At 53.5% G+C, this 27,519-nt stretch overlaps 1 protein-coding gene across 5 annotated transcripts in view; it reads right to left on the reverse strand.

The window, feature by feature from the left end:
* The window catches only part of PER2 (period circadian regulator 2), a 48,580-nt gene extending 27,195 nt beyond the window's left edge, over positions 1-21,385 (reverse strand). Inside the window, exons 1-6 of one of the 5 annotated variants that reach the window (XM_035306211.3) lie at positions 21,113-21,385; positions 9,372-9,620; positions 8,795-8,857; positions 7,617-7,771; positions 4,591-4,712; positions 2,890-3,091 (exon numbers count right to left, since the gene is read on the reverse strand). In XM_035306211.3, the coding sequence (XP_035162102.1) occupies positions 2,890-3,091; positions 4,591-4,712; positions 7,617-7,771; positions 8,795-8,857; positions 9,372-9,620; positions 21,113-21,246 (925 nt within the window). In that variant the 5' untranslated portion in view covers positions 21,247-21,385. Of the gene's footprint in view, positions 1-2,145; positions 2,546-2,889; positions 3,092-4,590; positions 4,713-7,616; positions 7,772-8,794; positions 8,858-9,371; positions 9,621-19,483; positions 19,942-21,112 lie in introns of those variants that run through there. The other 4 variants (XM_054258089.2, XM_008999772.6, XM_078328903.1 and 1 more) reach the window with 4 other exon arrangements.
* Between the last annotated feature and the right edge of the window lie 6,134 nt (positions 21,386-27,519).

The following is a 27,519-nucleotide window of genomic DNA, read 5'->3' on the forward strand; positions in this document are numbered from 1 at the left end:
TCACGGTGCACTGCCGCAAACACACCCACCCACAACCGAGCACACTCACGGTGCACTGCCGCAAACCCACCCACAACCGAGCACACTCACGGTGCACTGCCGCAAACACACCCACCCACAACCGAGCACACTCACGGTGCACTGCCGCAAACACACCCACCCACAACCGAGCACACTCACGGTGCACTGCCGCAAACACACCCACCCACAACCGAGCACACTCACGGTGCACTGCCGCAAACACACCCACCCACAACCGAGCACACTCACGGTGCACTGCCACAAACACCCACCCACAACCGAGCACACTCACGGTGCACTGCCGCAAACACACCAACCGACCCACAACCGAGCACACTCACGGTGCACTGCCGCAAACACACCCACCCACAACCGAGCACACTCACGGTGCACTGCCGCAAACACACCCACCCACAACCGAGCACACTCACGGTGCACTGCCGCAAACACACCCACCCACAACCGAGCACACTCACGGTGCACTGCCGCAAACACACCCACCCACAACCGAGCACACTCACGGTGCACTGCCGCAAACCCACCCACAACCGAGCACACTCACGGTGCACTGCCGCAAACACACCCACCCACAACCGAGCACACTCACGGTGCACTGCCGCAAACACACCCACCCACAACCGAGCACACTCACGGTGCACTGCCGCAAACACACCCACCCACAACCGAGCACACTCACGGTGCACTGCCGCAAACACACCCACCCACAACCGAGCACACTCACGGTGCACTGCCACAAACACACCAACCGACCCACAACTGAGCACACTCACGGTGCACTGCCACAAACACACCCACCCACAACCGAGCACACTCACGGTGCACTGCCGCAAACACACCCACCCACAACTGAGCATACTCACGGTGCACTGCCACAAACACACCCACCCAAAACTGAGCACACTCACGGTGCACTGCCACAAACACACCAACCGACCCACAACTGAGCACACTCACGGTGCACTGCCACAAACACACCAACCGACCCACAACTGAGCACACTCACGGAGCACTGCCACAACCAACCCACAATTGAGCACTCTCACAAACGTACAGAACACCGACACAAAAAGCTGTGGAGGCCACAGCAGCTCCACCTTGGAAACTAAGCCTCTGCGGGGACTTCTGTGAAGGCCAGGGAGATTTCATTTCCCTATTGTCCCTGAGTAAGAGCAGGTACCTAAGTTAAATCCTGCCCTCAGGCCCTTCTCAGGGCCCATCACTGGGAAGCCCTGGGTCTGGGGAATGGCACTGGGATCCAGTCTTGTCTGGTCGCCACACACAACACATACATGGCTTCTTAAGACCCTGTTAAATGTTTCCTTCTAAGAAACTGAATTTGTCAAGCCTCTTTCTTTGGGCTCTCAGCTGCCTCAGACTCTGGGGTAGGTGTGCAGAGGCCTGGCCACAGCGAAACAGAACATTTCCTACTACGTATTTTTGGGATAGTCAGTTCTAATAGGAACAACTCAGCATTTCAAGGCTTACATCGGTATTTTGGTAAAATAGTAACTTCCTTTAAAATGTGAAAGGTCGGCTGGGCGCGGTGGCTCAAGCCTGTAATCCCAGCACTTTGGGAGGCCGAGGCAGGTGGATCACGAGGTCAAGAGATCAACACCATCCTGGTCAACATGGTGAAACCCCATCTCTACTAAAAATATAAAAAATTAGCCGGGCATGGTGGCACGTGCCTGTAGTCCCAGCTACCCAGGAGGGCGAGGCAGGAGAATTGCCTGAACCCAGGAGGCAGAGGTTGCCATGAGCCAAGATCATGCCATTTGCACTCCAGCCTGGGTATCAAAAGTGAAACTCCATCTCAAAAAAAAAAATTTGAAAGGTCTAGTGAAAACATGAAATCAATCGGGTAACCTCATCAGAAATGAAGGAAAAGTTGTTTCCCTAATAGTTGAAAGGGATTTTAAAAAAAGAAATCTTTGCTTTCATGGGAATGTAAATTAAAAAAAAAAAGAAAAAGAAAAATATCTTAGATCTTGGTCTTTCACACAGCATTTCCTCTATGCAGAAGAAATGAGGAAAGTAGGGGCAATGACTAGTTACAGAAAATGATGTAAAATCACCAGCTTGGAAAGGTCCCTGAGAATTCACCTGGTCCTTGACTTAGCTGGGCAGTGAGGAGCTGGAGCACAGGAGGCCTTGAGTAGAGCCAGGGGGTTGGAGGCACTGGCAGAGGCCCAGAGGCCGGCACACCCCCAAGCTGGCTCCAGGAACTGGACCAGACCCCACTGGGAGGGCGTGGCTGGGGAGCGGAGGCTGGAAATGAAACAGGATAGATGGGGCCACAGTGGCAGGCAGGGCAGCCAGGGAGGCTGCCACCCACAGTGCAGACAGACTTGGCCCTCCCTGCCTTAGGGGCCGGCGGCATCTGCCCAGGGACCTCACAGTCTATATACCCAAAGCCAGCCCTGGTCAAGGTAAAGAACCCTCAGGAAGTCACTCTGGGCTGTGACCCACTTGATGGTTGTGGCTGCAAAGGTGGTAGGGGACGCCTAACTGCAGGGAGTTCCAGTTTCCCACGGCCCCCAGACCATGCCTCCCCGACTGCAAAGGCAGCAAGGTTCCAGCTTTGCAAACAACTTCATTTCTAAAGTGCCTAATGGTTTGCTCTCTCTGAAATCTATGAAAAGACTATTTTTTCCTCTAAATGTATTCTGACGAGACAAACAACTGCTTATCTTTTACCTTTGCCAGAGTGGGCAGCTGGCGGCCCCCACAGGTGGGCTCTGAGTGCAGAGGTGAGGCGGGGAGCCTGCACCACATCTGGGGTGGGCCCAGCTCCTGGCCCCTCCCCCGACCCCCAGAGGGACCAAGGCGCTCCCTTGATGACCTCACCTGCTCCACTGCACACACTCCACGAGGGAAGCTTGTAGGGGGAGGTAAAGCTGTGGAACACGCCCACATCATGAGGCGCCAGGAACTCCACAAACTTGGCGTCGCTGAAGGCATCTCTCTTACAGTGAAATATGGATGCAACCTGGTCAGAGATGTACAGGATCTTCCCAGATACCAGGGACACGGCCACGGCAAACATATCCTGAAAAGGAGGAGCAGGGCTGTGGTGACAAGGTCAGACACACATCCGACTCAGGCAGGAAGGCTGGAGGGAGCCGCCCACCAGGAGGGTCAGAAGTGGGGAGCTCTCTGAGCCCCTTGCCTAGTACTGACCAAAAACTTTCCTGTTGACCAAGCAGGAGCCTTGGCATCATGGACGAGCCCCTCATGCTAAAGTTCACCTTAATAAAAAACCACCTAAATCCAAAGGGCATCAGCCTAATGGCTAAGGTCAGCATGACCATAAACCACAAATAACATCTCCAACCAGAGACATTCCAAACTCCTCCCTGACCAGACACGCCAGCCCCCAGATAACCCCCACTCCAGGCCAAAAAGGTGCCTGCCCCAAGACAACCTCCCCTCTTCCCAGAGATTCCAACCCCACCATCAACTTCTCCACACACATAAAATATTCCAAGCCTGTGATACGCCCCCTCACCCTGAAACCAATATATACTCTTAGTCTGTAAGAGAAAGCACTCCTGACCAATCGGCCAGGAGCGCCTCTGACGTTTGAATGGAAGGAAACCTGTCTTTGACACGAGCCTCGTTTGTGTTTCTTTCCTCTTTAACTCTTATACTTGCTACAGTTACTGGGAGGGTCCAACATGATATAATTTGAAACAACACATCAGGGTTCTACTGCTGGACTAAACCCCACCTGCCTCCGCTCCCTGGGAGGTGCCACTCACCCTGCTGTCTTGGAAAGCGAGCCTGGGGTTCAGGCTGGGAGACTGGGGGACCTTCTGCTCACTTGGCCTGCCCCATCAACCTCCACCAGCCTTGCTCTCTCCCGGGGTTTTGGGGCTCCTTGGGGAGCAGATGCCTCTGCTCGGGCCCCTCCAGCCCACCATGGGTGCTCTCCCTGCTGGTTGGCCCTCTGGGCTCAAAGCTGGGGGCTGCCCGGGGGTTACTCTGGAGGCAGACAATGGGAAGGATTAGGGAGCCCTGTTATGAGGCCAGCTTCGCTGTGGTCCCAGCACATGTGGGGTCCCCAATGGCCCTTACATTTGTTCTCACTGGCTGAGAAATCGGGGTGGTAGAGTAGGTGTGTGTGTATGTGGCCCATGCACCCTCCAAGGGGGCCCAGCTTTTGGTGTGCTTAAAAATGCATGGGCTTGCAAAATTCCAGCACCCCCTCATGACCACAAAGCCCTGGACAAGTGAATTGACTGTCACTAAGTCTGTCTTGAGGACACGAAAACCCAGAGCCCCCAGTTCAGTCACACTGGGTTTGCCCTTGCATCCATGAGCTACAGGACAAAGCTGGGTAGGGACAAGGAAGACAGTCTCACAGAAGGCAGAAGTACAGAACATGAATGCTACTTCCAGAATCACCTTTCTTTTAGAGGTGGGAACTTAACTGCTGAAACCCAAAACGCTCCTGCCTTATGGCCACTGGCCACAGCGCTGAGCTAGTTGGCCTGGAGGAAGAACTCCTGCTGTTTAAAGAGAAACTTTCCAGGGGAAGAGGCTTACGGCATTCTTCACTATGTGCTCAGAGGTGACGCTCTCGATCTCCTCCACGGTGTAGGAAGGCACGTCTGCTCCGCAGGGGTGGCCCTCGCTGGACATCAGCAGCTGGTAATACTCTTCACTGGCTGCAGGAGACACAGGGCTCGAACTCAGTGGGCAGAAGCCAGCACTTGGCTAGAGACAGCCACTTGCTCTTACAAACTGGGGGCTCTACTTTTCTCAAATGAAAAGGTGGGATATAGACCCTGTCTTCCTGCGACATAGAACACATGGAAACGTGCAGGCAAAACAGACTCACAAACAGAAGTCAGGATTTTTTCCCCTAAAACGTCAGAAGGCCTTTGATTATACAATTTTTTTAAGTGGCAACTACATTATTTAAGGTAATATGGTCACAGAGTTCCAGCTACCCTTCAGGTTTTCCAGGTTTTTTTTGTTTTTGTTTTTGTTTTTGAGATGGAGTTTTGCTCTTGTTGCCCAGACTGGAGTGCAATGACGCAATCTCGGCTCACTGCAACCTCTGCCTTCTGGGTTCAAGCGATTCTTGCCTCAGCCTCCCGAGTAGCTGGGATTACGGGAACCCGCCTCCATGCCCAACTAATTTTTTTAAAGTTTATTATTATTATTTTTTTTAGATGGAGTTTTGCCCTGTTGCCAGGCTGGAGTGCAGTGGCACGATCTTGGCTCACTGCAACCTCTGCTTTCTGGGTTCAAATTACTCTCCTGCCTCAGCCTCCCGAGTAGCTGGGACTACAGGCACGCCCAGCTAATTTTTGTATTTTTAGTAGAGATGGGATTTCACCATGATGGTCAGGATGGTCTCAATCTCTTGACCTCATGATCTTCCTGCCTCGGCCTCCCAAAGTGGTGTATTACAGGCACGAGCCACCGTGTCCAGCTTAACTTTTATATTTTTAGTAGAGATGGGGTTTCACCATGCTGGCCAGGCTATCCTCAAACTCCTGACCTCAGGTGACCCACTACTTCTGGCCTCCAGAAGGGTCTTTTTTTTTTTAAGAGAGATGGAGTCTTGCTCTGTCACCAGGCTGGAGTACAGTGGCACGATCTCGGCTCATCGCACCTTCCGCCTCCCAAGTTCAACCAATTCTCCTGCCTCAGCCTCCCAAGTAGTGGGGAGTAGGGGTGTGCACAACCAGATCCAGCTAATTTTGTATTTTTAATAGAGACTGGGTTTCACCATGTTGGCCAGGATGGTCTCGATCCCTTGACCTCATGATCTGCCCACATCAGCCTCCCAAAGTGCTGGTTTTACAGGCATGAGTCACTGTGTCTGGCCCAGAAGGGTCTTTAATCATGATGATATAGCCACATTTCCACACAGGAACTCATGGCAGCCCCTGCACATCTGACTCCCTGGGTGATGCCACCAGACACCCCCATCCAGGCAGAATCAGCTACTTAAAAAAAATAGCAGGCACATTTTTTAAAAAGTTTTAAAAAAGAAACAACATTTTAAAAAAAGTTTTCAAAATAGATTCTGAAGATGAGGGCCACTCCATCTGGGTTCCCATGTCATCCTGGGCTCATCCGGTGGGCTCACTCTGGGGCGAAAAGCCTGTCTCTGGGTGTCGGTGCTCATGGCCACAGTGGCCCCTACTCCAGGCTACCACTTGCCCTCAGGGGTCACTAGGCCCTGCAGAGATGAAACCTGGGGCTGCATGAGTCTGAGCTGGGCTCTGCCACGTGTGTGCTTCCTGCAATGTGCTGGGGAGACCTTCGGACCCACAGATGGGCTCAGCTGCTTTCAGTTTGGCCACCTTCGGCAATTTCAGAAACAGGCACATTTCTGAGTATGCTCTGAAATTAAGATAGAAACTGCTGGAAAGTGTAGAAAATGTCTTCCCATGGCAGAGCTTCTGAGCGCTGAAGTTACTGCAGATGCCAGCAGGGAACCACCCTAAATGGACACAATCACTTGAGAACAGAGCAGCCCAGATGATCAGAATGCACTCTCCTCTCCAGCTCCTCCTGGAAGACGAGGCCTCCACAGGCATGCAGCCCCAGAGTGGTGCCCTCCTTGGCGGGGTGCACATCCCAGGGGCACTGGATTTCCATGCAGTAACTTTAGACCTGACCAGCAATGACAAGCAGCTGAGGCACCTTGTTCTGTCTATATCAACCCTCACAAAATGGATAATGGGATCAGGGAGCCTGCAGAGAAACTTTAAGGACACCCAAAGACAACACCCAAAAATGCAATCCCAAGCCAGCACATGGCAGAGCAACCCTTCCACACTCGCTCAAGGGCCCCAGAGATCAGTGCTGATCAAAAACTACCCAAACATTAAAAATGTGAAGACTGCTGGAAATGTGAGTTTATACCCACGATTACTAGTGAAGAGCCTCGCCCTAACTGCATGCTGTGCTTTGAAAGAGGTTAACAGAATACAGCTACTGCTTCACCTTCAAGCCTTTCAGATTTTTCTATTTTTATGGATGTTTTTAACGTACAGGATCCACCAGCCCCTTAGAGCATGTGTGCATGAACAAAGGCACAGCTCCAGAGTAGGGAGGTGCTCACACACCAGCTGGTAGGAGGTGTGCGCATGTTCTGCAGGGCACCTCCCTTCCCCACCCTGGCTGACACTGATGGTCCCTGCCTGCTCATCACAATGGACCAACACATTTGAGGAATTCTTCAAAGTTCAGGAGCTGGTAGTTTCCACTGTGAAGAAAAAGGGTAGGTGAGGCACGGTGGTTTACACCTGTAGTCCCAGAACTTTGGGAGGCTTATTTGGGAGGACTGTTCGGGCCCAGGAGTTTGAGACCAGCTTGGGCAACATAGTGAGATCCCATCTCTACAAAAAATACAAAAATTAGCTGGGCGTGGTGGCACACGCCTGTGGTCCCAGCTATGCAGGAAAGGCTCCTGGCAGCCCAGGAGGTCATGGCTGCAGTGAGCTGTGATGAACCTTGAGTTTTAGAAAGTCAACACAACCCAAGCTCTAGTTTGGGGGATTTAAAACATACTTCTATAGGTTTGGAGCAGATGTGCAGGGCAGACGTACCTTTCACCTGCTTCACGCTCCTGAGGGCGTACTTCAGGGTGGCCAGAGTACTGGCCTTGCCCTTGGCCTTCTTGTCTGCAGGGAGGTGGACCTTCAGCTCCTTCAGTGTTTTTATCAGTTCTTTGTGAGTGTCCACCTTTGAAGACTGGTCGCTACTGCAGGATTCAAGAAAGAGGCAGCCAAATGTTAGCTTCCTAGGCATCCTTTCCCGAAGAAACGCGCCTCTCATCCAGTTTCTCAGCCTCAGCTCTGGAGACATTTTGGTCGAGGCGGTCCTTTGTGGGGCTCTGCAGGACATTTAGCAGTATCCCTGGTCTCACCCACGACAGACCAGGGGGACCCCAGCGAGGCACGACAATCAGAGCTGTCTGCAGACACTGACAGATGTCTCTTGCCGGGAGACAAATTGTCCCTGGCCAAGAATCACTGCTCTGCCCCAACTGAACGCTGGAGAAGTCCCTCCAACTGTGTTGTTTCCCTCCAGGGTCAGAGCTAGGCTTTGCTCAGGAAAGGATACTGGTCAACCCAGCCTGCTGCAGTGGACGGTGCACTGAGCTGTGCCCTCCTTCCCTGCCCCAGGTAAAGGAGGACTGAGTGATGGGATTACAGAGGACAGACATGTGAGCCATGAACACAGAGAAAGGGGCTTGTGGAGAAGGGTCTTTAAACATCAATTAACGACACAGAGATGCTAGAGAGACAGGACAGCGGGGCACTGGCTGATGAAGGTGGGCCTCCTCAGAACAGAGGGTGCTGAAGGAATAATGGAAGTCAAGGTTTCTCAGGCAATGCAAAGTGCCCACATGCCCTGGACGAGGAGCTGGGTTTTGCTCCAGAGGTGACGTGGAAATTGACGTAAGGCTAAGTTTGGTACAAACACCTAAGAAGGATGAAGAATGTTCCAGATGAAAATGCCCAAGACTCAGGCAAAGTCAGCTTCGAGTAGAGCTGGGAGGAGCTACAGGTGCTGGAGCGACATCCTGGGGGCTCTGGACTGCACGAGGGGACAGTCAGCGTCTGAAGGGCCAGGGTGAGGCTGGGTTTGTACCCACATGGCCACACAGATGGGTGTTAGCAGAGCTTAAAAAAAGCCACGTCACTCTCAAACAACTAACCTCCAATAAGAAACCTTTCAATTTCTCTGAAGACTCTACGTACGAAGTTCTAACGGGCCTTACCTGCAGCCACTCGTAGAGGGGTTGTGTTCAGATTTTGCCATCATCAGGCTAAAGGCATCTGGACTATGAAAACAAGAAATAAAAGCAAAATTTAGACAACTGTATGTGGAGAAGGGTCTTCCGCTGCCATCCTACCAGTGATAAAAGGCTAAATAACACCATAGTAAGATAATGTCTTAAAAATACAACGTTAAGATAAAACTGGAACATAAAACCTTCAGACATCAGAAAAACGAAGTACCAGGACACAGAAACACACGACAACAGGAGGCAGTTCCTCTTTTATAAACTGCCCCGTGTCATCTGAGCAGCTGCTGGCTGGGTTACCTGACACTGCTACCTCCCAAGATCTCCTCACACTACCAAGTACCTGTCTGTTGGCAACCAGATCTACGAAATCGACGGGGGCCTCCTTATAAGGAAGGACAGACCCTGACACATTTTAGTCTTTTCAAAATTTTGAAAAACTTGGTAATCATGATTTAAAGACTGCAAGCAAAACAATCAAATCACAGCAGAAATGAGGCACAGAGAAAACAACCTGCCCAGCCTGTATCTGGCCAGAGGCTGAACCCACCTCTGGTGGGTGTCCGGTGGCTCCACCAGCATCCCCAGCTCCTTCCCACTGTCGTCACAATCACTGCCCTGCGAGTCCCGCCCCGTGGAGCAGTTCTCGTTGGTCTCATGCCCACTGGAGCCACTGCTCATGTCCATGTCTTCCGGCAGCGGGACCTGGCTGGGCTGGGGCTCCATGGGCTCCTTGGTGGGGTTACTGGGGCTGGAAGGAAATTCCGCGTATCCGTTCATGCTGGGCTCTGGAATGAAGCTGCAACAGAGGGATGCCGTCAGGCATTAAAAAGTGCTCGCACGAGTGGCAGCTACAGCCACCAGGTAGAGCAGCCTTTTGACTCCTTCTGATACTAACGAAACTGCAGTCTCTTTTTTTTGGAGCCAGGGTCTGGCTCTGTCGCCCAGGGAATGCAGTGCCTGGGTTGAGGCAATCCTCCCATCTCAGCCTCCAGGGTGGCTGGAACCACAGGTGTTCACCATCCTGCCTGGCTAATTTTTTGTATTTTTGGTAGAGACGGTGCTTTGCCATGTTGCCCAGACTGGTCTCACTGAGCGATCTCCCCACTTCAGCCAACCACACCCGGCCAAAGTACCCTTTCATTGGGATCAATCACACACATATTAGGTCATCAGTCACTTACTTTTCTTATTGACAGAGCTCCTATCTGCCATGAAATCAGGAAGATGGCTGAATTAGGCAGCCTCAGCTGCTGACCCAGGGCTGCTGACAGCCTCATCAGAAGGCAGACAACAGCACTGATAATCACCACCCAGACTGTGGAGTGGGTGGGAGGGCGGGGACACACAGTCCCACTGAATGTGTGATCTGCCTTTTATAAAATTCCCAGATGATGGTGGGTGAGGGGAGCCAGGTTCAGAAATCTTGGCCATTACAGCACGGCACAGTTACAGGAGAAGCCAAGGCCAGCAGGAGACAGGGGAACAAACAGGGCTTTCCGGGTGAAGAGGGCAAAGGGGCCTGGCAGGTGTGGAACCCTCCCAGCAGCCTGGGGGTCCCAGAGCCCGCAGGCATGTACAACTGGGATGGGGAGGGGCCAGGACGATGTGGCCCCACATTTACCGGGAAGGGTTGGGAGCCGCATGGCACTCTGAATGCCAGGCCCACTTGCATTTGCACAGGCTCACACTGCTGTGCTGGACAGAAACTTTACCTTGGCATTTTGGGGTGAATGGGTGGAGTGGGGCTGAAATTAGAGACAGACCAGCAATCATCCTGGACACAAACTGAGGTGGTGAGCAGAGACAGAGAGCAGGGAGGGGTAGGGCTGATTCGCAGGTGGGAGGCCAAAATGCCATCCTGAGTCCTTCCTTCTTCACCCAGTGATGTCTCCCCATCCCCAGGATGGCGTTTCCAGCAGGGTTCTGGGAGGAAGTGGGCACCCACTCAAGCGGAGCAGGGCTAGATGAAGGCCTGCTTGACACAGGTGCTCATGCTTAACTAACAGAGCTGTGAGGCTCTGGCATGATGCTGACGACAGACATGATGTTAAGCACCCAACACACAACCTTCCAGAACCCTTCATCACTGTCTATATGGTGTGGAGACCGTTCTACAGATGCGCCCACGGAGGGCCACACAGCAGCAGATGACAGCCCTGGCTTCCAGGCCTGCCGGCATCTGAAGATGGGACCCCCAACCCACACCCAGGATCAACTGGGTGGGGACCTCCTGCTTCCTGTCACTGCCCTGTGCTTGGCCCAACTCTGGCACATTTTGGCACTGCCACTTCTTCATGGCATTCATTTGGCCCTTCCCAGGGCAGGTGGAACAAGGGGAGAAAAGGGTTTCTGGATTCCAGACCCCAGAGCTCTGTAAAAATCTTATGCTCCAGTTCTCACCTAGCTCTGGGAGGGCCTCCCCTTCAGCATCCTTCAAACCAGAACCCATGTGAAATGACCAAGGATTATACAATTGGTGAGGAGAGGGATCATTTTCAGCAGCCCTAAAAGTCCCAGTGGGTCCCAATCACTGGCCATAAAGTGAAGGCACATCCTGCTGAAGCTCAAATGGAGGGAGCAGGAAGAGTGCACTAGAGTCCAACACCCCCTGAGGAAGTGGCCAGTGCTGAGAGCCCTGCTACCCCGGCCACGGAAGGGGACTCTACCATGAAGATGCTTCACGAGGAAGTTGTGGGAAAGGAACAGACACAGGAACAGAAATCCTGCGGGAAGCAGAGGTTCTCCTGGATGGACTTCACCCACTCAACACCCCCAGGTACTCTCCCCAACAGGGCGATGCTGAGAAAGGACTCTATACCAGCCAGCAATGCTGAGGGTCACACACGCAGGGAGCCAGATTCCACGAGCTGGCCCCAGGAACTGGATGGCTGAGCTCCAGCAAGAGCCTTCAGCAACCACTTCCCCAGGTCAAGTCCATTTGGACATGAGCCACTCCAGGGCAGCCTGGTGAGAGGCGGGGCTCACGCAGAGCCCACCCATGTCAGCGTCTGGAGAGCAGCAGGGTCGACGACACCTTGCCTTGTTCACAAACTAATCAACAGAAGAAAGCCAATGCGGGGCTGTGGAAAGACACACAACAAAGACATGCCACAGAGGAAGCCAGCAGATTGGACAGCATCTACTTTTCATAGCGAGAATTCGAGAAACGATGGCGTCAATGAAACAAGTAATGAGGGATGAGATAAAGCCGCAGACTGATAAAAATCCACATTAGAACAGAAAACTGGAAAGGACAAAGTTCAGCGTGAATACAAAAGAAAACGGCTTCAGTGATAGGGAAAAGATGTCTGAGAAACTTTTCAAAGGGAAGGGGAAGAGGAGAGAGATGGAGGAGAACCGGGTTTTACCTGTGGATTACAGCTCTTTCTGAAAGACACAAGAACAATGAAACGGAACCCGTAATGAATGAAACACATGAAGAGAACCATCCTGAGCCAGAGACAAAAATCCAATGCCTAACTGCATCCAGATGACAAACGGTAGCTTCAAGGGTAGAGAAAATCCTACCAGCATCCGAAGAGAACAAACAGGGTCCCTACAAAGGATGAACACACGCATTAGTCTTGGATATCTCTTCGGCAACATTAAATTTCCAGAAGACAGTGTCTACACACGCGCAACTCACACACACTTGTTTTGTTTTGAGACAGTCTTGCTCTGTTGCCAGGATGGAGTGCAGTGGCGTGACTAATTTTTGTATTTTTAGTAGAGACAGGGTTTTGCCATGTTGGCACCTTGGCCAGGACGGTCTCGATCTCTTGACCTCGTGATCTGCCCACCCTGGCCTCCCAAAATGCTGGGATTACAGGCATGAGCCACCGCGTCCAGCTATAATTAATAACTTTGAGAGGAAAAGCTTATGGTCCAAGGGAGGAAATTTCAACTACAGGATACTTGATTGTGGGTTACACAGCTGGTTTTATTAATATCCTCAGTCATATAAAACCCAAAATGCCAGCGTCATTCCACTTAAAGTCAGGAACAAAATAAGCAAGTCTGTTACTTCAGTTTTTTTTTCTTTTTACATTTTGTGGTAGTCCTAGAAAATTCAATGAAAGATGAGTGGTAATAACTTTTGGGCAGAGACAGACTAAGCACAAAGACTGCCCAGGCCGCTCCCGCAGGGAGAAATGCCAAACATCGTGAACTTGTAGAAAGAGGTCAGACCTCATTCGCTTCAGAAAAATGCAAAGGACAAGATTATCTGGCCCATCAGGTTGCCAAAAATTCACAGGACTGATCACACTCAGCACTGGTCAGGTGGAGAAGAGCGGCTCTTGCGTGTGGTGGTGCCATAATGGGTCGTTCTGGAAGGAAATTTGAGTTCCCAGCAACACTGATCATCTGCAGGCTCTTCTCACTTCCAGGAATCCATTGCAGGGAAGCTTGCGTATGTGCACGGAGCTCTGTGAGCATGGAATATACAAACCTGGAAAGAATCATCAGCAGGGAGACTATTCATCCCGTCCACAACCATCCTGGCCAGGAGCCAACCTCAAATTCCAAAATGGTCCCGTCTCCACCTGGCCCTGCTATAGTCAACTCAGCACCAAGAGCCATCCTGAGCCTAAAGAGGCTTAGCTCACACCCAGCCTGTGCCCAGACCCTGGCTCAGAGCATAGCTCTAATTGGCATGAGGGCTGCAGGCTTTGCCAAGTCTAGCTCCTGCAATCTACTGGGCATGTCCTGTTAACTGCCCACCCCTCGGCCCCAGCCCTGTGTGCTCTGACCACAGGGACTCTGCACTTGCTGCTCCCTTGTGCCCACAACCCTCTTCCTGCAGATGCCCTGGGCAGCCTGCATGAACAGCACCGCCTCCCCACCAGCTACTTCTCCATGTCCTCCACTCCCGCTCTGCGAGCTTTCCTTGCCAGCACTGAGGGGCTGGCTGTATACTGCCTGCCTCCCCTCTGGGACTTCAGTTCCATAGGGGCAGGGGCTTTGAGTTGGTCACTACTGGATCCCCAGGGCCTGACACGTACTGTTAAAAACACAAACCTGGGACATCCATGCTCTGGAATACTATGCACCCACTAAAAGGAGGGAGACCAGAAAGACTGATATGGGAAGATTCTCAGATATAGACGAGTGAGTCCAAGAACAATAACAACAACAATAATAAAGACAGGTGGCACTCATGCAGGGCCCACCCAGTGCCAGCAGTTTCCCGCTGACTGGCTTGCCCTTACTTGCATAGCACTGAGGGCTGGCACTGGGGCAGACAACAGAACAGACATCTTCCCTGCCCTCAGGGAGCTTACATTAGGAGGAAACAGACAAGAAACAAGAAACTAGAATATACAGTACAGCAGGCAACTAGCAAGTGGGAATAGAGGGGCTGGGAGTGACATTTCAGGGAGCGTAGCCCCAGGTGTAAGTGCCATTTGGCAAAAACCTTGCTCGTGAGCCCTCGTATGTGAGCTGACTCAGAGTCCCTGGGTTTTGCTCTCTCAGGCCTGCAGCCATGTGCTCCGGCAGGTCCTTCTGGCTTCACACCTGAGGCTGGCACTGGGCATCTCTGGCTCTGCCCGCCCTATGTGGACTCGGATGATGTGCCACACCACTGTGGAGGCCCTGCGGCAGGCGAGCCCCTGACCTGTCTGAGGAGGTGCATGAGGCTGGAGCAGAGAGGGCAGGGAAGGGCAGGAGGGCACCTTTCGGGGGCAGAGTCAGAACTCTGACAGGGAACCATGGAGAGTTCTGTGCAACAAGATCTGACTTGTTACTTCATTAGAGTTGCAGGGTTGAGGGAAGGTGGCAGCAAGGAGACCTCTCAGGGAGCTCTCACCATGGTTCAGTGGGCTGCCAAGGGGCTGCCCAGGGTATCAAGGGCAATCTCTCACTCCTGACACCTCCAACACCCTGTCACCACCCATCTCATCCCCACAGTCCTCCCCCAGACAAACAGCCGGTCCTTTCTGCTGTGAGTGAGTTATTAAGGTGATCAGAGGCAGCAGCAGAGTGGTTAAGGGGACAGGTCCAGGATGGCCTGGGTTTCAGCCAGCTTCCACCACTTCCTAACTGTGTGATCTCGGACAGTTCCTTAACCTCTCTGTGCCTTGTGTCCTCATTCGTGAGATGGGGATAACAGCAGTTCTTCCCTCCTACTGGTTGTTAGACACAACCCATGCAAGGAATCTGGAATGTAACATGAGCTTATATTATCACTGCTAATCACTACAGAAAAACAGACAGGCTAGGCGCGGTGGCTCACGCCTGTAATCCCAGCACCTCAAGAGGCTGAGGCAGGTGGATCACCTGAGGTCAGGAGCTCGTGACCAGTCAGAGCAATATGATGAAACCCCATCTCTGTTAAAAATACAAAAATTAGCCGGGCGTTGTGGTGTGCACCTATAATCCCAGCTACTTGGGAGGCTGAGACAGGAGAATCACTTGAACCCTGGAGGCAGAGGTTGCAGTGAGCTGAGATTGTGCCACTGCACTCCAGCCTGGGCCACAAAGCAAGACTCCGTCTCAAAAGAAAAAAAACCAGACCAGGGTAACAAAAACAATTTTAAAAGAGAGAGAGTGATCATCACATGGTAGCTGTCTCTGGCTCGTTATTTAAAGGACTAAGAAGTCAGAGCCACCCCCAGGCCAGGAAGTCCTTGGGGGAGCAACGTGCATCTGAAGCCGCCGTGCTATCTGGGCCCTGGGCGCTTGGCTCGTAGCTCTCCTGCTTTGCACGAGGCTCTCCTGCTTTGCTCGTAGCTCTGCAGCTCTCCTGCTTTGCTCGTAGCTCTCCTGCTTTGCTCGTGGCTCTCCTGCTTTGCTCGCGGCTCTCCTGCTTTGCACGCGGCTCTCCTGCTTTGCTCGCGGCTCTCCTGCTTTGCTCGCGGCTCTCCTGCTTTGCTCGCGGCTCTCCTGCTTTGCACGCGGCTCTCCTGCTTTGCTCGCGGCTCTCCTGCTTTGCTCGCGGCTCTCCTGCTTTGCACTTTTTTTGCACTTAGTGCCTGCTTTTCACCCCTGAGTCCAGCCCCTGTGAGCCTGTCTGAATACGATTCACTGGTGCCCCAACATTACCTTAGGTGGAAGATAAATACTTTTGCAAAGAGGGTCAGGTAAGCCTGGCAGAAATGTGAAAGCACAAACTAAGCCAAATCACCAGAAACTTGGCCATTCCAGAAAATGCGTCCTCAGCCCCAGCGGCTCTAATGGACCAGCCTCATTTTGCCAAGTTGGCAAAACCAACGTGCCTGTCTAAGTGGACTTTGCCTCCTGCCTTCCACAGATGCGTGCCCAGAGCTGGCTGGACCAGCTGTCCCTGGGGAGCTCCTAGGAAACCTGTTTCTACCCCATTGGGACAGGGGGAGGAAGGGTGGGCATGCATTTATGTGCTCAGGGAGCCAATGCCCAGAAGGGAAAATGGCAGCCTGGTTGAAAAGGGGCTGCAAGGAGCCAACGTGAGCCTTGGGGCATGAACCTGCTGTTGGGGCCCCTTCGCTTGTCTGCCCACCGGCTCTGCCTCCAAGAACCATCAGAGAAAGAGGTTAAGCTTAGACCAGGTCACTTGGCCACATTTTTGGTAGCTGGGTTGCCTCAACCAGAGAGAGTACCATTCAGAAAGTGCAGTCCACAACAGCAACAGAGAGCCTGGGACCAGGAAGAAAAGCAGATGGTGGGGATGTGGAAGGAGAAGGGCCAGGAGACGAAACACTAGAAGCAGGCTGCGGAGTCACAGGGTTGGTTGCCCTGTCCTCTCTACTTTGACAGATATTCACACTTCCATAACAGTGTTTAAAAATTAGGAACGAAAGCACAGCCCGGGACCCAGCTCCAGCCTCCACTGTACCCCCAGGACTGGTAAAGTCTTGCTGTACTCAATTCCCTCACACCTAAGGTGGAAATGCAATTTTTGTAGAAATCAGGAATCAGTGTTCAATCACCAGAGGAGTCCGTCGTGAGGTCAAAGCTTGCTGTATATCTGCAATCAACACACCCGTGTGACCAGAGGCAGCATACCGTCAGCTGCCCCACAGGCTCCTGGTGGCCCTCCCAGTCACCGTCTACCCCGCAGGGACCCACGAGCTCGGCTTCTCACAGCCTAGTTAATTCTGCCTGTTTTTGAACTTTACATAATAGGAATCATACAGCATGTACTGTCTCAGCAAGTCCTGCAGTATTTACAACCCCAAATATTAGAACATGTTTTCTACTTCCTGGTAGGAGCCAACTCCCTGAGGCCAGCCTGCTGTAATCCTGAGAAAATGTTTGTCTTGCTAAATAAACAGCCGCACTCTCCATGGCAACAGCTGGGTAACTGAGGAAAATGTGACCACAACCTCCAAATACGGAGGGAAGGAGGTGCACGGGGGAGGCACTGCCTCGGCCTCACTAGGACACCTTCAATGCTCTCAACTCAAGCTTTTCAACCCTGAAATTTTTAGAACTACAAGATTTTAAAGCAATAAGAAATGTAGAAGTGTTGGCCTCCTAGCTCCAGTGGTCAGGGACTGAGCTACTCTGAATTTTGGAAAGCTGGGGCATCTGCTCCTCTGGTACCTGGTTTCTTAAACGGTGGATTCTGATTCCTCTGCGCCACCCCAGGAAGAGCATGAGGAACCCTTCAAGGCGGGCAAGGGTTCAGCACAGCAGCCCACTCTGTCTTGGGAACTGCCAGTCTCTGAAAACCAAGTGGCCTTGACTCCTGTCACCAGTCACTGCTGCTCATTTACTGCTTCTAATTTGTTCTAGACTTAGAAATATGGTAATAAACTTGTTATAAACATGCACACAATGAGCATAAAGAGTTGAGAGGAGGGCCTGGTCCCTCGAGGAGAGAGCGTGGGCCTGGGGAGGGGCCATCAGAGGCCCCCTCTATACTACTGATTCTCCCTTGGTTCCGCAGGTAGGCCAGCTTTCCAGAAGTGTGGGGACAGTCTCTGCCAAGCCTATGGAATCGTGCGTTTCTAGCTCACTCTGCCAAACAGAGTAGTTTTCCAAAGGTAAAAGCATACCCAGAGCCTTTCTTCTGACTACACACTGAGTAGCCCTGCCAGCTACTCAATGACCTGACAGAGCCGGGTTTTGCCGAGTCCTGGTAAAGTTACATCATCACTTAAAAACAGCAGTATAGCTAGCAGTATTTTTCAGAAAGTTCTCTGTGTTTGAGAAGCAGTGCACAGGAGAGAAACCTCTCCTTTGTCCCTCTGAGCACTGCAGACGTGGGTCACAGGGGAACATTATGTGCCCCAAAGGCAGGAGTATCAGAAGCCTCTGTCTCCTGTGAGCAAACTGGGAAAAATCATCTATAGGGTAACAGAAAACCGAAAAGCTGGGCATTAAAATAGACCCCAGAGATTGCCCAATCGGAGCCCCTCCGAACAAACGAGGAAACTGGGGCCTGGACGAGGAGCCAACACTCGCAGCAGCAGCCAGCTGGCTGACGCAGGGCTCCCCCTTCCCACCTGGCACTCCGTCTCCACGGAAAGCCAGAGTTGCCCTAGTGCAGTACCAATGAATCACACCAAGGCGACGGTGACAGATAACTGCAAACGCCCACGGTACCATCCCCGTGCTGGCACATCACACAGCTTGCACTTCAGAAAAAAAAACATAGTCCCTTTCTTCATTATAGTCATAAAGCATACAAAAATCAATTCACCTTGTATTTTAGAACTCAACTTCCAAATAAAGCCGTCAGGTAGAGTCCTGTTCTCTTCTCAAGCACATCCAACCTGGGACAAGAAGTCCCAGGTCGGGGCAGAGAGTGGGCTCTCACCTCTGAAGCCAAGAGGTCTAATGGTCCTGCTGTGCCACATACAGGTGAGGGGTGTCCATATGGGGCTTTGACCATGGTGTGTGTGGGGTTCTTAACATTTCCGAGACTTAAGGTTCCTCCTCCCAAATTCCAGCCCACGCAGGATTCAGCACCCACATAGAGGCCTTCACTGACCCTCTGAAGCGCATCCTGCCCCAGGGTGATAGGAAGACCCTGCAGACAGCCTGAGCCTGGGCCTCAATGTGCTCATCTTGCCAGGCTGAAGGGTTACTCTGGGTGATTTCCAGGGTGCCTTCTGGCTCTGTTGTTCTGTATGAATCAGCTTTCCAAACGGGTTTTTTTCTGTGTAGGTTACAGAAACCCTGGCAACCAACTCGTCATTCCTTACCCTGGCCTTCCTGAAGGGGGAAGCAGGCCACCTCCCACCCCCTAGTATATGTCTGGGACTTGGCCGAGAAAGTACATCCCAGCAGGAAGGTGAGACTGCTGCACCGAGTGGACACCCCCATTCCCTTCTATCCAGTACGGGGAGAGGGAATTGATCCAGAGTGGTCCAGGGGAGGCAAAGGGGGCGAACATCAGGCAGTCTCCCTGTCCTCAGTGTTCCCAGGCCCGGCTCAACACAGGGACTTCCTTGTCCCTCTGATCACCCATCCCAGGAGACCCGTGGGTGTCCAGGAAAAGCTCCTATATCAGCGCCCCCCCATGGCCCTTCCCCAGCCAGGACTTGGCCTTGTGGCCTCAGAGCAGGCAGGCAGCTCCCCGGTCTCCAGATCCCAGGGCCCGCTGAGCTGACCCTTGGTTTCCTTGGCCTTGCCCATGGAAGGGGAAGGAGGGTTCCCAAAAGAGAATCGCCCACGGACCGCAGCCCGCACGCAGTCACTCAGTAGCTCGGTGCCCTACACACGCTGCCTCACCTCTCGGACGACAGGCTCCTGAACTGCGAAACGGGGGTTCGAGTCCCCACCCCGCGGTGTCAGCGCGGTTCAAACGAGCGCAGCCCGTTTGTCCCAGGAGGCTCGGCCACCCACCACCTGAGACAGGGCCGCCGGCACGCGCCCCCCAAGCCGGCGCCGTTTCAGGCCGCGGAGTCCAGCGGCCCAGGAGACTCCCGGCTGCGCGTCCCCGGCCCGAGCCGGCGAGAGGACCCCGACCCGCCCGAGGCCAGCGCGCCGGTGGCGGTTACGTAAGCGGCAGCGGGGCCGCGCCGCGCCACTCACCGCCCGGCCGCGTCCGCGTCGGCCAGTCCGCCGGTCCCTCCGTCGGCCCGCGGCTCTGTCCGCCCGGCCCCGCGCCTGCCGCCGCCACCGCCCACAGCCGCACGCAGTCCCTCCGCGAGGCCGCCTCCGCCGCTGCCGAGTCGCCGCTGTCACATAGTGGAAAACGTGACCGCGCGCGCTGCGCCCGCCCCCGGCGCCCGCCATTGGCCGCGACTCCGTCTCATCTGCATACCTGGGGGGCAGGGCCTGAGAGCGCCGCGCGCCCATTGGTGGCGGTGCCCGTCGCTCTTTTTACATAAGACGCACATGGAACTCCATGTTCACCTCGTCGGTTCCTCAATGGAGACGCGTTGCATTCTTGCCCCCCGTCGTCCTCCCTAGTGGTCTCATCCACTTCCGGCGTCTGGGCCTTCCATTCACGACGCCGGCGAGTCCGCCAGCTCAGGGAGCGCGGAGTGGCGCGTACCACTGCGGGCGGGGGAGCTGGGCGCGGGGCTCCTGCGCACCTCCGGCCAGCTTGGCAGAGCCGCGCGCCAAAGCCCAGGCCGGAGAGACCTCCACGTGCGGTCACCGACCAGAGGCGCGCCCGCGGCGGCCAGGGCCTCGGGAAAGTTCGGGCGGCATGCTTCATTCACTCAGTCACATTCATTCATTTATTCATTCACTCACTCATTCATTTATTCATTCACTCACTCATTCATTTATTCATTCACTCACTCATCCAACGCCGAGCACCGGAGCAGCCCGGGAGAAGGCGGCAGCACCGCCCCGCAGCCGCTCCCGTGGCACGCCCACCCGGGCCTCCGAGGTGCTTGTGGTCGACGTTTGCCCCGGCCGCTACCAAGTGACCTTTCTTATTTTTGAGACCACGTGTTGCAATTTTTGGTTCAGGAAATGGAGTCGCTGTTACTCTTGGGAGGTACAAAAGAGAAATGATATTGTCCCTGCCCCCACGCGCATCCCTAGGGAGAAAGGACTGTCTCATAAAAAGGGAACTTCATCAAATGCTAAATTGGGCTCTGTAAGCTATAAGTCAACCAGAGCCAGAGCTATCCCCACAGACTCCGTGAGAAAGGCAGCACCTCCAGGGCGGGTAGGATGGGCCTTGAGAAAAGTCCTCTTTCTACAGTGCGAGCCATAGAGACGCAGGAGCCAAGGGTGGGAGGTTGTCCTGGGAGACAGCGCGGGACCCTGCGTCACCTTGTCTGAGTGTTTGTTGTTTCAGTAAGCATTGTCTGGGGGCACCTCAAGCCCGGAAACTTCCATTTAAAGTGTCAGGAGAGACAGTACAATTTCCCCTGCTCTGGGTAGAAGGCTGAGACTTACAGGACATGAAGGAGCTTGCAAGACTCCCACGCAGCAGGCTCTGAAAATGCCGGGTCACATGCGGAAGGCGAGAGTCTCCGGCTCTGAAAGGCTGGAGACCCTGGGCATTGTCCGGGAAGCTGGGGCGGCAGCATCTCCCTTTAGTCCTCCTGTTCTTTCCCCAAGCTCGCCTGGGGACTAGGGATGGGACACAAGGAAAGGTTATGAACCCACATCAGGAGTTGCTGAGAGTGATAACTCCTTCCCTTGGGCTTGACAAGGTGTGTGTGTGCCACTTCTCAGTTGCAAACCAGGGCAAATACCAAGTTCATCGGGGCAGCCCCTCCTACAGAAGCCCCGGGTAGCCTGCAGTCTGTTCACACACTCAGTCAGGTGGCCCCTCCTCCTGTTCCTCTGACATTGACACCTCGACACACTCCCTAACATACACACACAAATGCCGAGCAGACCCAGGCCCAGCTGCGCCCAGCTGCACACGCCCAAGGGCTCTTTTGTTCCTTCCCTTCCATTGACGTCAATGGGGAGCTCCATTGTTCTGGAGACAAGAGTAAACACAGCTCGCCCACACCTCCCCGAGATTCTTCAGGCTTTTGCTGGGTCCTGCTCCATATTCAGCCTGTTGCCTGATGTCACATTTCCTCCCTAAATGGAGCCTTTTTTATTTCCACCCATAAATCTGGTAGAAATCAATTCTTTGGGAAATTATCAAGTGCTTTGGGCTCTTGAACTCTTCAGCATCTCATCTATTTTCAGTGATTCACAGCCAGTTTCTTCTTACTGGAAATGTTTGTACACTCCACTAATACTTGTTGACACCTGAGTATTGGCGGCACGCAAAAATACATCTCGCTGCATCCTTGCTTGTAAGGAGTTTGTGATGCAGAAGGTGGGAGGAGGCAGGTTCAGAGGCAATTCTGTCTGCGATGTGGGGTAGGTCCTGAAGGAACGGGACAGCTGTGGGCAAAAGCCTCCATCCCAGGTCCGACAGGTGAACGCTGCAGGGGCTGAATGCCTACCATCAGGCAAAGTGTATGGATGCCATAGCTGCTGAACCAAGAGGGTGACAGAGAAAGCGGGGGGGCACATTGAGCCAGGCAGGTTGGAGAAGGAGGGGAGATGAATTCTTTCCTAGCCAGCCCACACTGGCCAGCTCTCACCTCCAGCACAGAGCTCAGAGCTCTTGGACAGGTGAATTGCTGTTGGCACTGCGGGAGGCAGGCCGGCTAGGAGAAAGCTAGCCGTTCAGTTGGGGGTGGAGGTGGGGAGGTGAGCCAAGGTCCCCTGGAATGCTGCCAGTGGGAGGAGCTGGCCTCCCAGCTAAAGGCTGCTTGGCCTCTGCCCCCACCCACAGTTGACCCCAGCTTGGCACAGTGGCAGCTCCCGGCAGGGACACCCTCAGCCAGCTCATAGAGATGACCTCAAGGGCATGGGCACCTGTGTCCAGGTTCTCAGAGAGGGTAAGACAAGGACTACCTGCCTCTGGTGACCCGAGGGCAGGTGCCTGTCCCTGGACATGAGGTGTTTGTGGAGCAACATAAAGAAGGTATCTTCCAGCTCTTTGGGAGGCCGAGGTGGGAGGATTTCTTGAACCTAGGAGTTTGGGAACAACCTGGGCAACACAGTGAGACCCTGTCTCTACAAAAAATAATAAAGTTAGCCGGGCATGGTGCACCTGTGGCCCCAGCCACTTGGGAGGCTGAGGCAGGGGGAATCCCTTGAGCCCAGGAGTTTGAGGTTGCAGTGAACCGTGATTGTGTCACTGCACTCCAACCTGGGTGACAGAGCAAGACTGAAACCCTGTCTCTTTAAAAAAAAAAAAAAAAAAAAAGAAAGAAATCATCTTTATCGTGCAGGCTACCTACTGAGAAGGCTTTTTGATTTTTCAACTAAATATAGATCCAGGGAGGCTGTTTTTTGTTTGGGAGAGACATGTGGGTGTGTGTGCGCATGTGTTCTTATATGCTGTCCCCAAGGAAGTCACGAGATTAGGCCATCCACGATGGCTGTGCAGCCCCAATCTTTCTTCACCTCACCCTGGAGAAGAGGAACGTAGGAGAAAGCTAGCCCTTCAGTTGAGGGTGGAGGTGGGTGGTGAGGGTCCCAACTACCTTGGGAATGCTGCCAGTAGGAGGAGCTGGCCTCCCAGCTAAAGGCTGCTTGGCCCCTGCCCCACCCACTCCCACCTGCCTGTTTCCACCAGTGAGCTTGGCCCAACTCGGCCCTCCAAGGTCACCTTGGAGCCTGGAATGTAGGCATCCATATCCCAATGGCTCCTTTGCAAAGGACGCCCGGGCCATCACAGGGCTGGTGGCACAAGCTAGAACCTGCATTTGATGTGGAATAGAATGGTGAGAGTGGGCATCCTTGCCCCGTTCCATGCTGGGGGAGCAAGTGGTCAGTAGTTCACCACCAGGTGTGATGGGCCTTAGGTGTTTGGTTTCTTATAGATGTCCATTGCCATATATTCTCATTTGCTAAGATTTTGATTTGTTTTGCTTTGATTTCTTTTCATCACACATAGGTGCAGGGGGCTTTTAATCCATGGCAATTGTTATTCAAAAATATCTCTCCCAAATAAGTCTGTTTTTTTTTTTTGGCAGATCTGGAAATCAATTGTGGTAGCTTTGTCTCTGCTGTACAATACTCTGTATAGACTTCTTCACTTCATTATTGTGTCCTAAGACAAAAATATAGCAAAATAGTACTTGGAGATTCTGTCTCTTTGATGTTAGACATCGCCTCTTTATTGTTACAGGAATTCAGTGATTAAACGTGTACCCAACTGACTTCTCTTATTATCAGCTTTGTGGATAAAAGGCGTGTTTTTAACCACAGCCAAGAAAGAATTTGCTATCATGTCACTTGAAAAAGGGTTAAAACTTCAAACTTTCTGGCCATGAAGGCCAATAAGAGAAACCAAGGATTTGGGAGGCTGAGGCAGACAGATCACCAGGAGTTCAAGACCAGCCTGGCAAACATGGTGAAACCCCATCTCTACTAAAAATACAAAAATTAGCCGGGCATTTTGGCGCACTCCTATAATCCCAGCTACTAGGAAGGCTAAGGCAGGAGAATTGCTGGAACCTGGGAGGTGGAGGCTGCAGTAAGCCAAGATCATCCCACTGCACTTCAGCCTGGGTGGCACAGCAAGACTCTGTATCATAGAAAAAACAAGGATTCAGCTGAGATGAAGGCTGTGCCTTTGGTGGGAGTGGGTAGCCGTGGTCGGCGATGCTGACCACGGATTCAGCTGAGACGAAAGCTGTGCCTTTGGTGGGAGTGGGTAGCCGTGGTCGGCGATGCTGACCACGGATTCTGCTGAGACGAAAGCTGTGCCTTTGGTGGGAGTGGGTAGCCGTGGTCGGCGATGCTGACCACGGATTCTGCTGAGACGAAAGCTGTGCCTTTGGTGGGAGTGGGTAGCCGTGGTCGGCGATGCTGACCACGGATTCTGCTGAGACGAAAGCTGTGCCTTTGGTGGGAGTGGGTAGCCGTGGTCGGCGATGCTGACCACGGATTCTGCTGAGACGAAAGCTGTGCCTTTGGTGGGAGTGGGTAGCCGTGGTCGGCGATGCTGACCACGGATTCAGCTGAGATGAAAGCTGTGCCTTTGGTGGGAGTGGGTAGCTGTGGGTCGGTGATGCTGTGTGGTGCCCCTGCCTTGAGTTGCACGTCAAATCTCCGCCTCAGGAACTTGTCGACTAATTTGTGAATCAGGTTTTCTGGTCTCAGGCAGCTTGAGTTTCTTCTCAGGGATTCTGGGCGGCCAATACCCCTCACTGTCCTGAAGGAGCCCAAGGAAAGGCAACTTACCAAAAATGCCTGCCCTGTCTGAGCTGATCCCCCATGCCCAAGGTGATGCCCCCTGCCTGAGGCAATACCCACATTCAAGGTGATCCCCACGCCCGAGGCGCCTCTTCCTTCCCAGGTGGAAGGTCTTGCATGGGTCAGGGGGTCATTCTGCTGGCCTTCTGGGCCATGGACCTTGCCTGGACAGGCCCCTGCAGCAAGATCCCCAGCCCTGTCCCTCTCTGTCTAGTGTGTTCTGCGTGGCTGTTGCCTCAGTGTGGTTCTGCCAGCATTCCTGAGGGTGGCACTGAGGGGTAGCCCAGTGGGTACCTCCAACCATGGATGTCTTGGAGTCAGGAATAGGGGCCTTGCATGCTCTGGGGGCCATCAAGGCCTGGTGTCATTAGGGTCCCTTATCCTGGGTGACACAGGAAGAATGCAGGAGGCTGAGTTTGGGGCTTGGCATTCACACGTGAGTGAGACCCTCAGGCCCCCGTGGCCTGTGAACAAGCTGTGATGGAGCTCGGCCTTGTTGTGTTTAGGGATCATGCTTGGCGCTCGGCATACATTCTGTTCTTTAAACCTCAACACTCTGTAGGACATGTGCCCGCGTGCCATTGCCCCTTTGCAAAGGATATTCTCAACACCGTGACGCAAAAGGAATCCTGTGCGTCTGTGTCTTATGCCATCAAAGAGAAACCACTTTTGTCTGCAGAAAGATTTCATGGCCATCCTCACCACCCTGCCCCCGTGGAGGCTGAGAACCAGCTGGCTCAGCAGGTCAGGAGCGCCCAAAGTCCAGGCTCCAATGTGCCTCCCGTTTTCCAAACGTGCTTCCCACCCAGAAGCTCTGCTGTGACTTGGCGAATGCAGGTGCTCCCTGAATTCTATTAACATAACACCCCTCTGAGTCCACAAGGGCTCACAGGTGGGGATGGCTGGGGTGCAGGTCCCCTTGGGGATCACCAGCCCACTAGCAGTGCCAGCTCACAGTGTCCTCCTTGGCAGGATGAAGGCTCAGGCCTGTACCCCTGCCTCACCCTGTGCCTGCAGTAAGCACTGCTTCTGTGGCTCACAGAGTGTTTCTTTGGTGTTTGGGTATTTGTTCTCCCCTGCGGCTTCTCCTTGGTGCCGAACAGAGAAAGAACATCACTTGTCCCCAAACCAAGTCTTGTTGGTTGGAAGCAACAAAGTTTTCTTCCTCTTCCTCCTCCTTCTTCTTCCTCCTCTTCTCCTCCTCTCTTCCTCCTCCTTCTCTAGAGATGGGGTCTTGCTGGAGTGCATTGGTGTGATCACAGCTTAGTGAAGCTCCAAACCCTTGGCCTCAAATGGTCCCTGATCCTGGGTGGCTGGATGGGTTCCCGTAGCTGGATGGCTACAGTGTGGCTGTCCCAGGGGGAGCTCCCTGAGACCTTGAGCATAAATCCAGGCATCCCCACCAAGGCTGCAGCCACCTGGAAGAGCTTGCTGGGCTCACGTGGTTTATGAGAATGCAGAGAGAGTCCCTGTCAGCACCATGCTCTGGACTCAGGAAGTGCTGAGTGGTTCACGGCAGGCAGGGCCCTCCTCATGGGGGACATCTCCAGCTTCGTTCCTCCAGGCACGGCCAGGCTGGAGCAGTTTTTCCAGGCTGGTGTGTGCCTGGCCTCAAAAGAAGAGTCAGAAATAAAGAGTGCCCCAAAGTGGTTCAGATCTCTGCTTGAGACGGGAAGGAGGAGCAAAGAGCAGGGAGGACGTGAGGCTGCACGGTCCCTCCACACCATCCCACACTTTCACTCTGGGTGCCCCGGCACTGGCCAAACCCTAAACCAAGGACAGCGAGCACACCAGGAGAAGTGACAAAGGAAAGGGACTCCCAGGAGGAACGGGATTGCGGGAATGAGGGGAGAAGGTGTTGGAAGAACGGTGTGAAAACTGGAGAAGCTATCAGGAGCAGGAGCACAGCCTGCGGCCAGGAGTCCCCTAGGCAGGGAGCCTGAGAGGAGGAGCACAGCCTGCGGCCAGGAGTCCCCTAGGCAGGGAGCCTGAGACCAGAGCCTTCCATTCTTACCCCCTGGTCTACCCGGCAGAGCCTCTGAGTCCTCTGAGAAGGAACTCAGGGGTTGAGACGAAGATGTAATTGAACTGGGATTCCAAAAGAGCATTCTTGTCACTCTTGGGTCCACCCTGCGAGCTTCGCCTTGATCTGGGCTTCCCTACACCCTGATTGAGTCCTTGAAACCACAGGAAGATGAGGAATGGGACCCTGTTCCCCAAGCTCCCTGCGGGGGGCTGGCAGACTGTGTGCTCTGGACACATATGCTGGAAGGGGGCCCCGTTAGTCCGGGGCTTGCTGGACACAGGAGCCTGGGCAGCTGTCACTGCTGGCCCAAGAAAGGTCACTGTCATCGGTGCTGCCAGGGCTCTTCCCAAAACCTTTCAGTGGGAGGCAGGAGGCAGGAGAGAGCCAGTGATAATTCCCTTACCCTTTGCCCTCTGTTGGGCCAAAAGCCAAGGCATGGTTTTCCACCGGGTCAGCGTACTGACATTCGCGGGCTGCATGGAACATGCCGAGTGTCTGGCTTGCCTCGTGTGGTTCACGGCCTCATCGGGAAGCAGGGGCCAGCCTGGGGATCCCT

This window comes from Callithrix jacchus, chromosome 6 (assembly GCF_049354715.1).
Source record: "Callithrix jacchus isolate 240 chromosome 6, calJac240_pri, whole genome shotgun sequence".
Classification (NCBI taxonomy): Eukaryota; Metazoa; Chordata; class Mammalia; order Primates; family Cebidae; genus Callithrix; species Callithrix jacchus.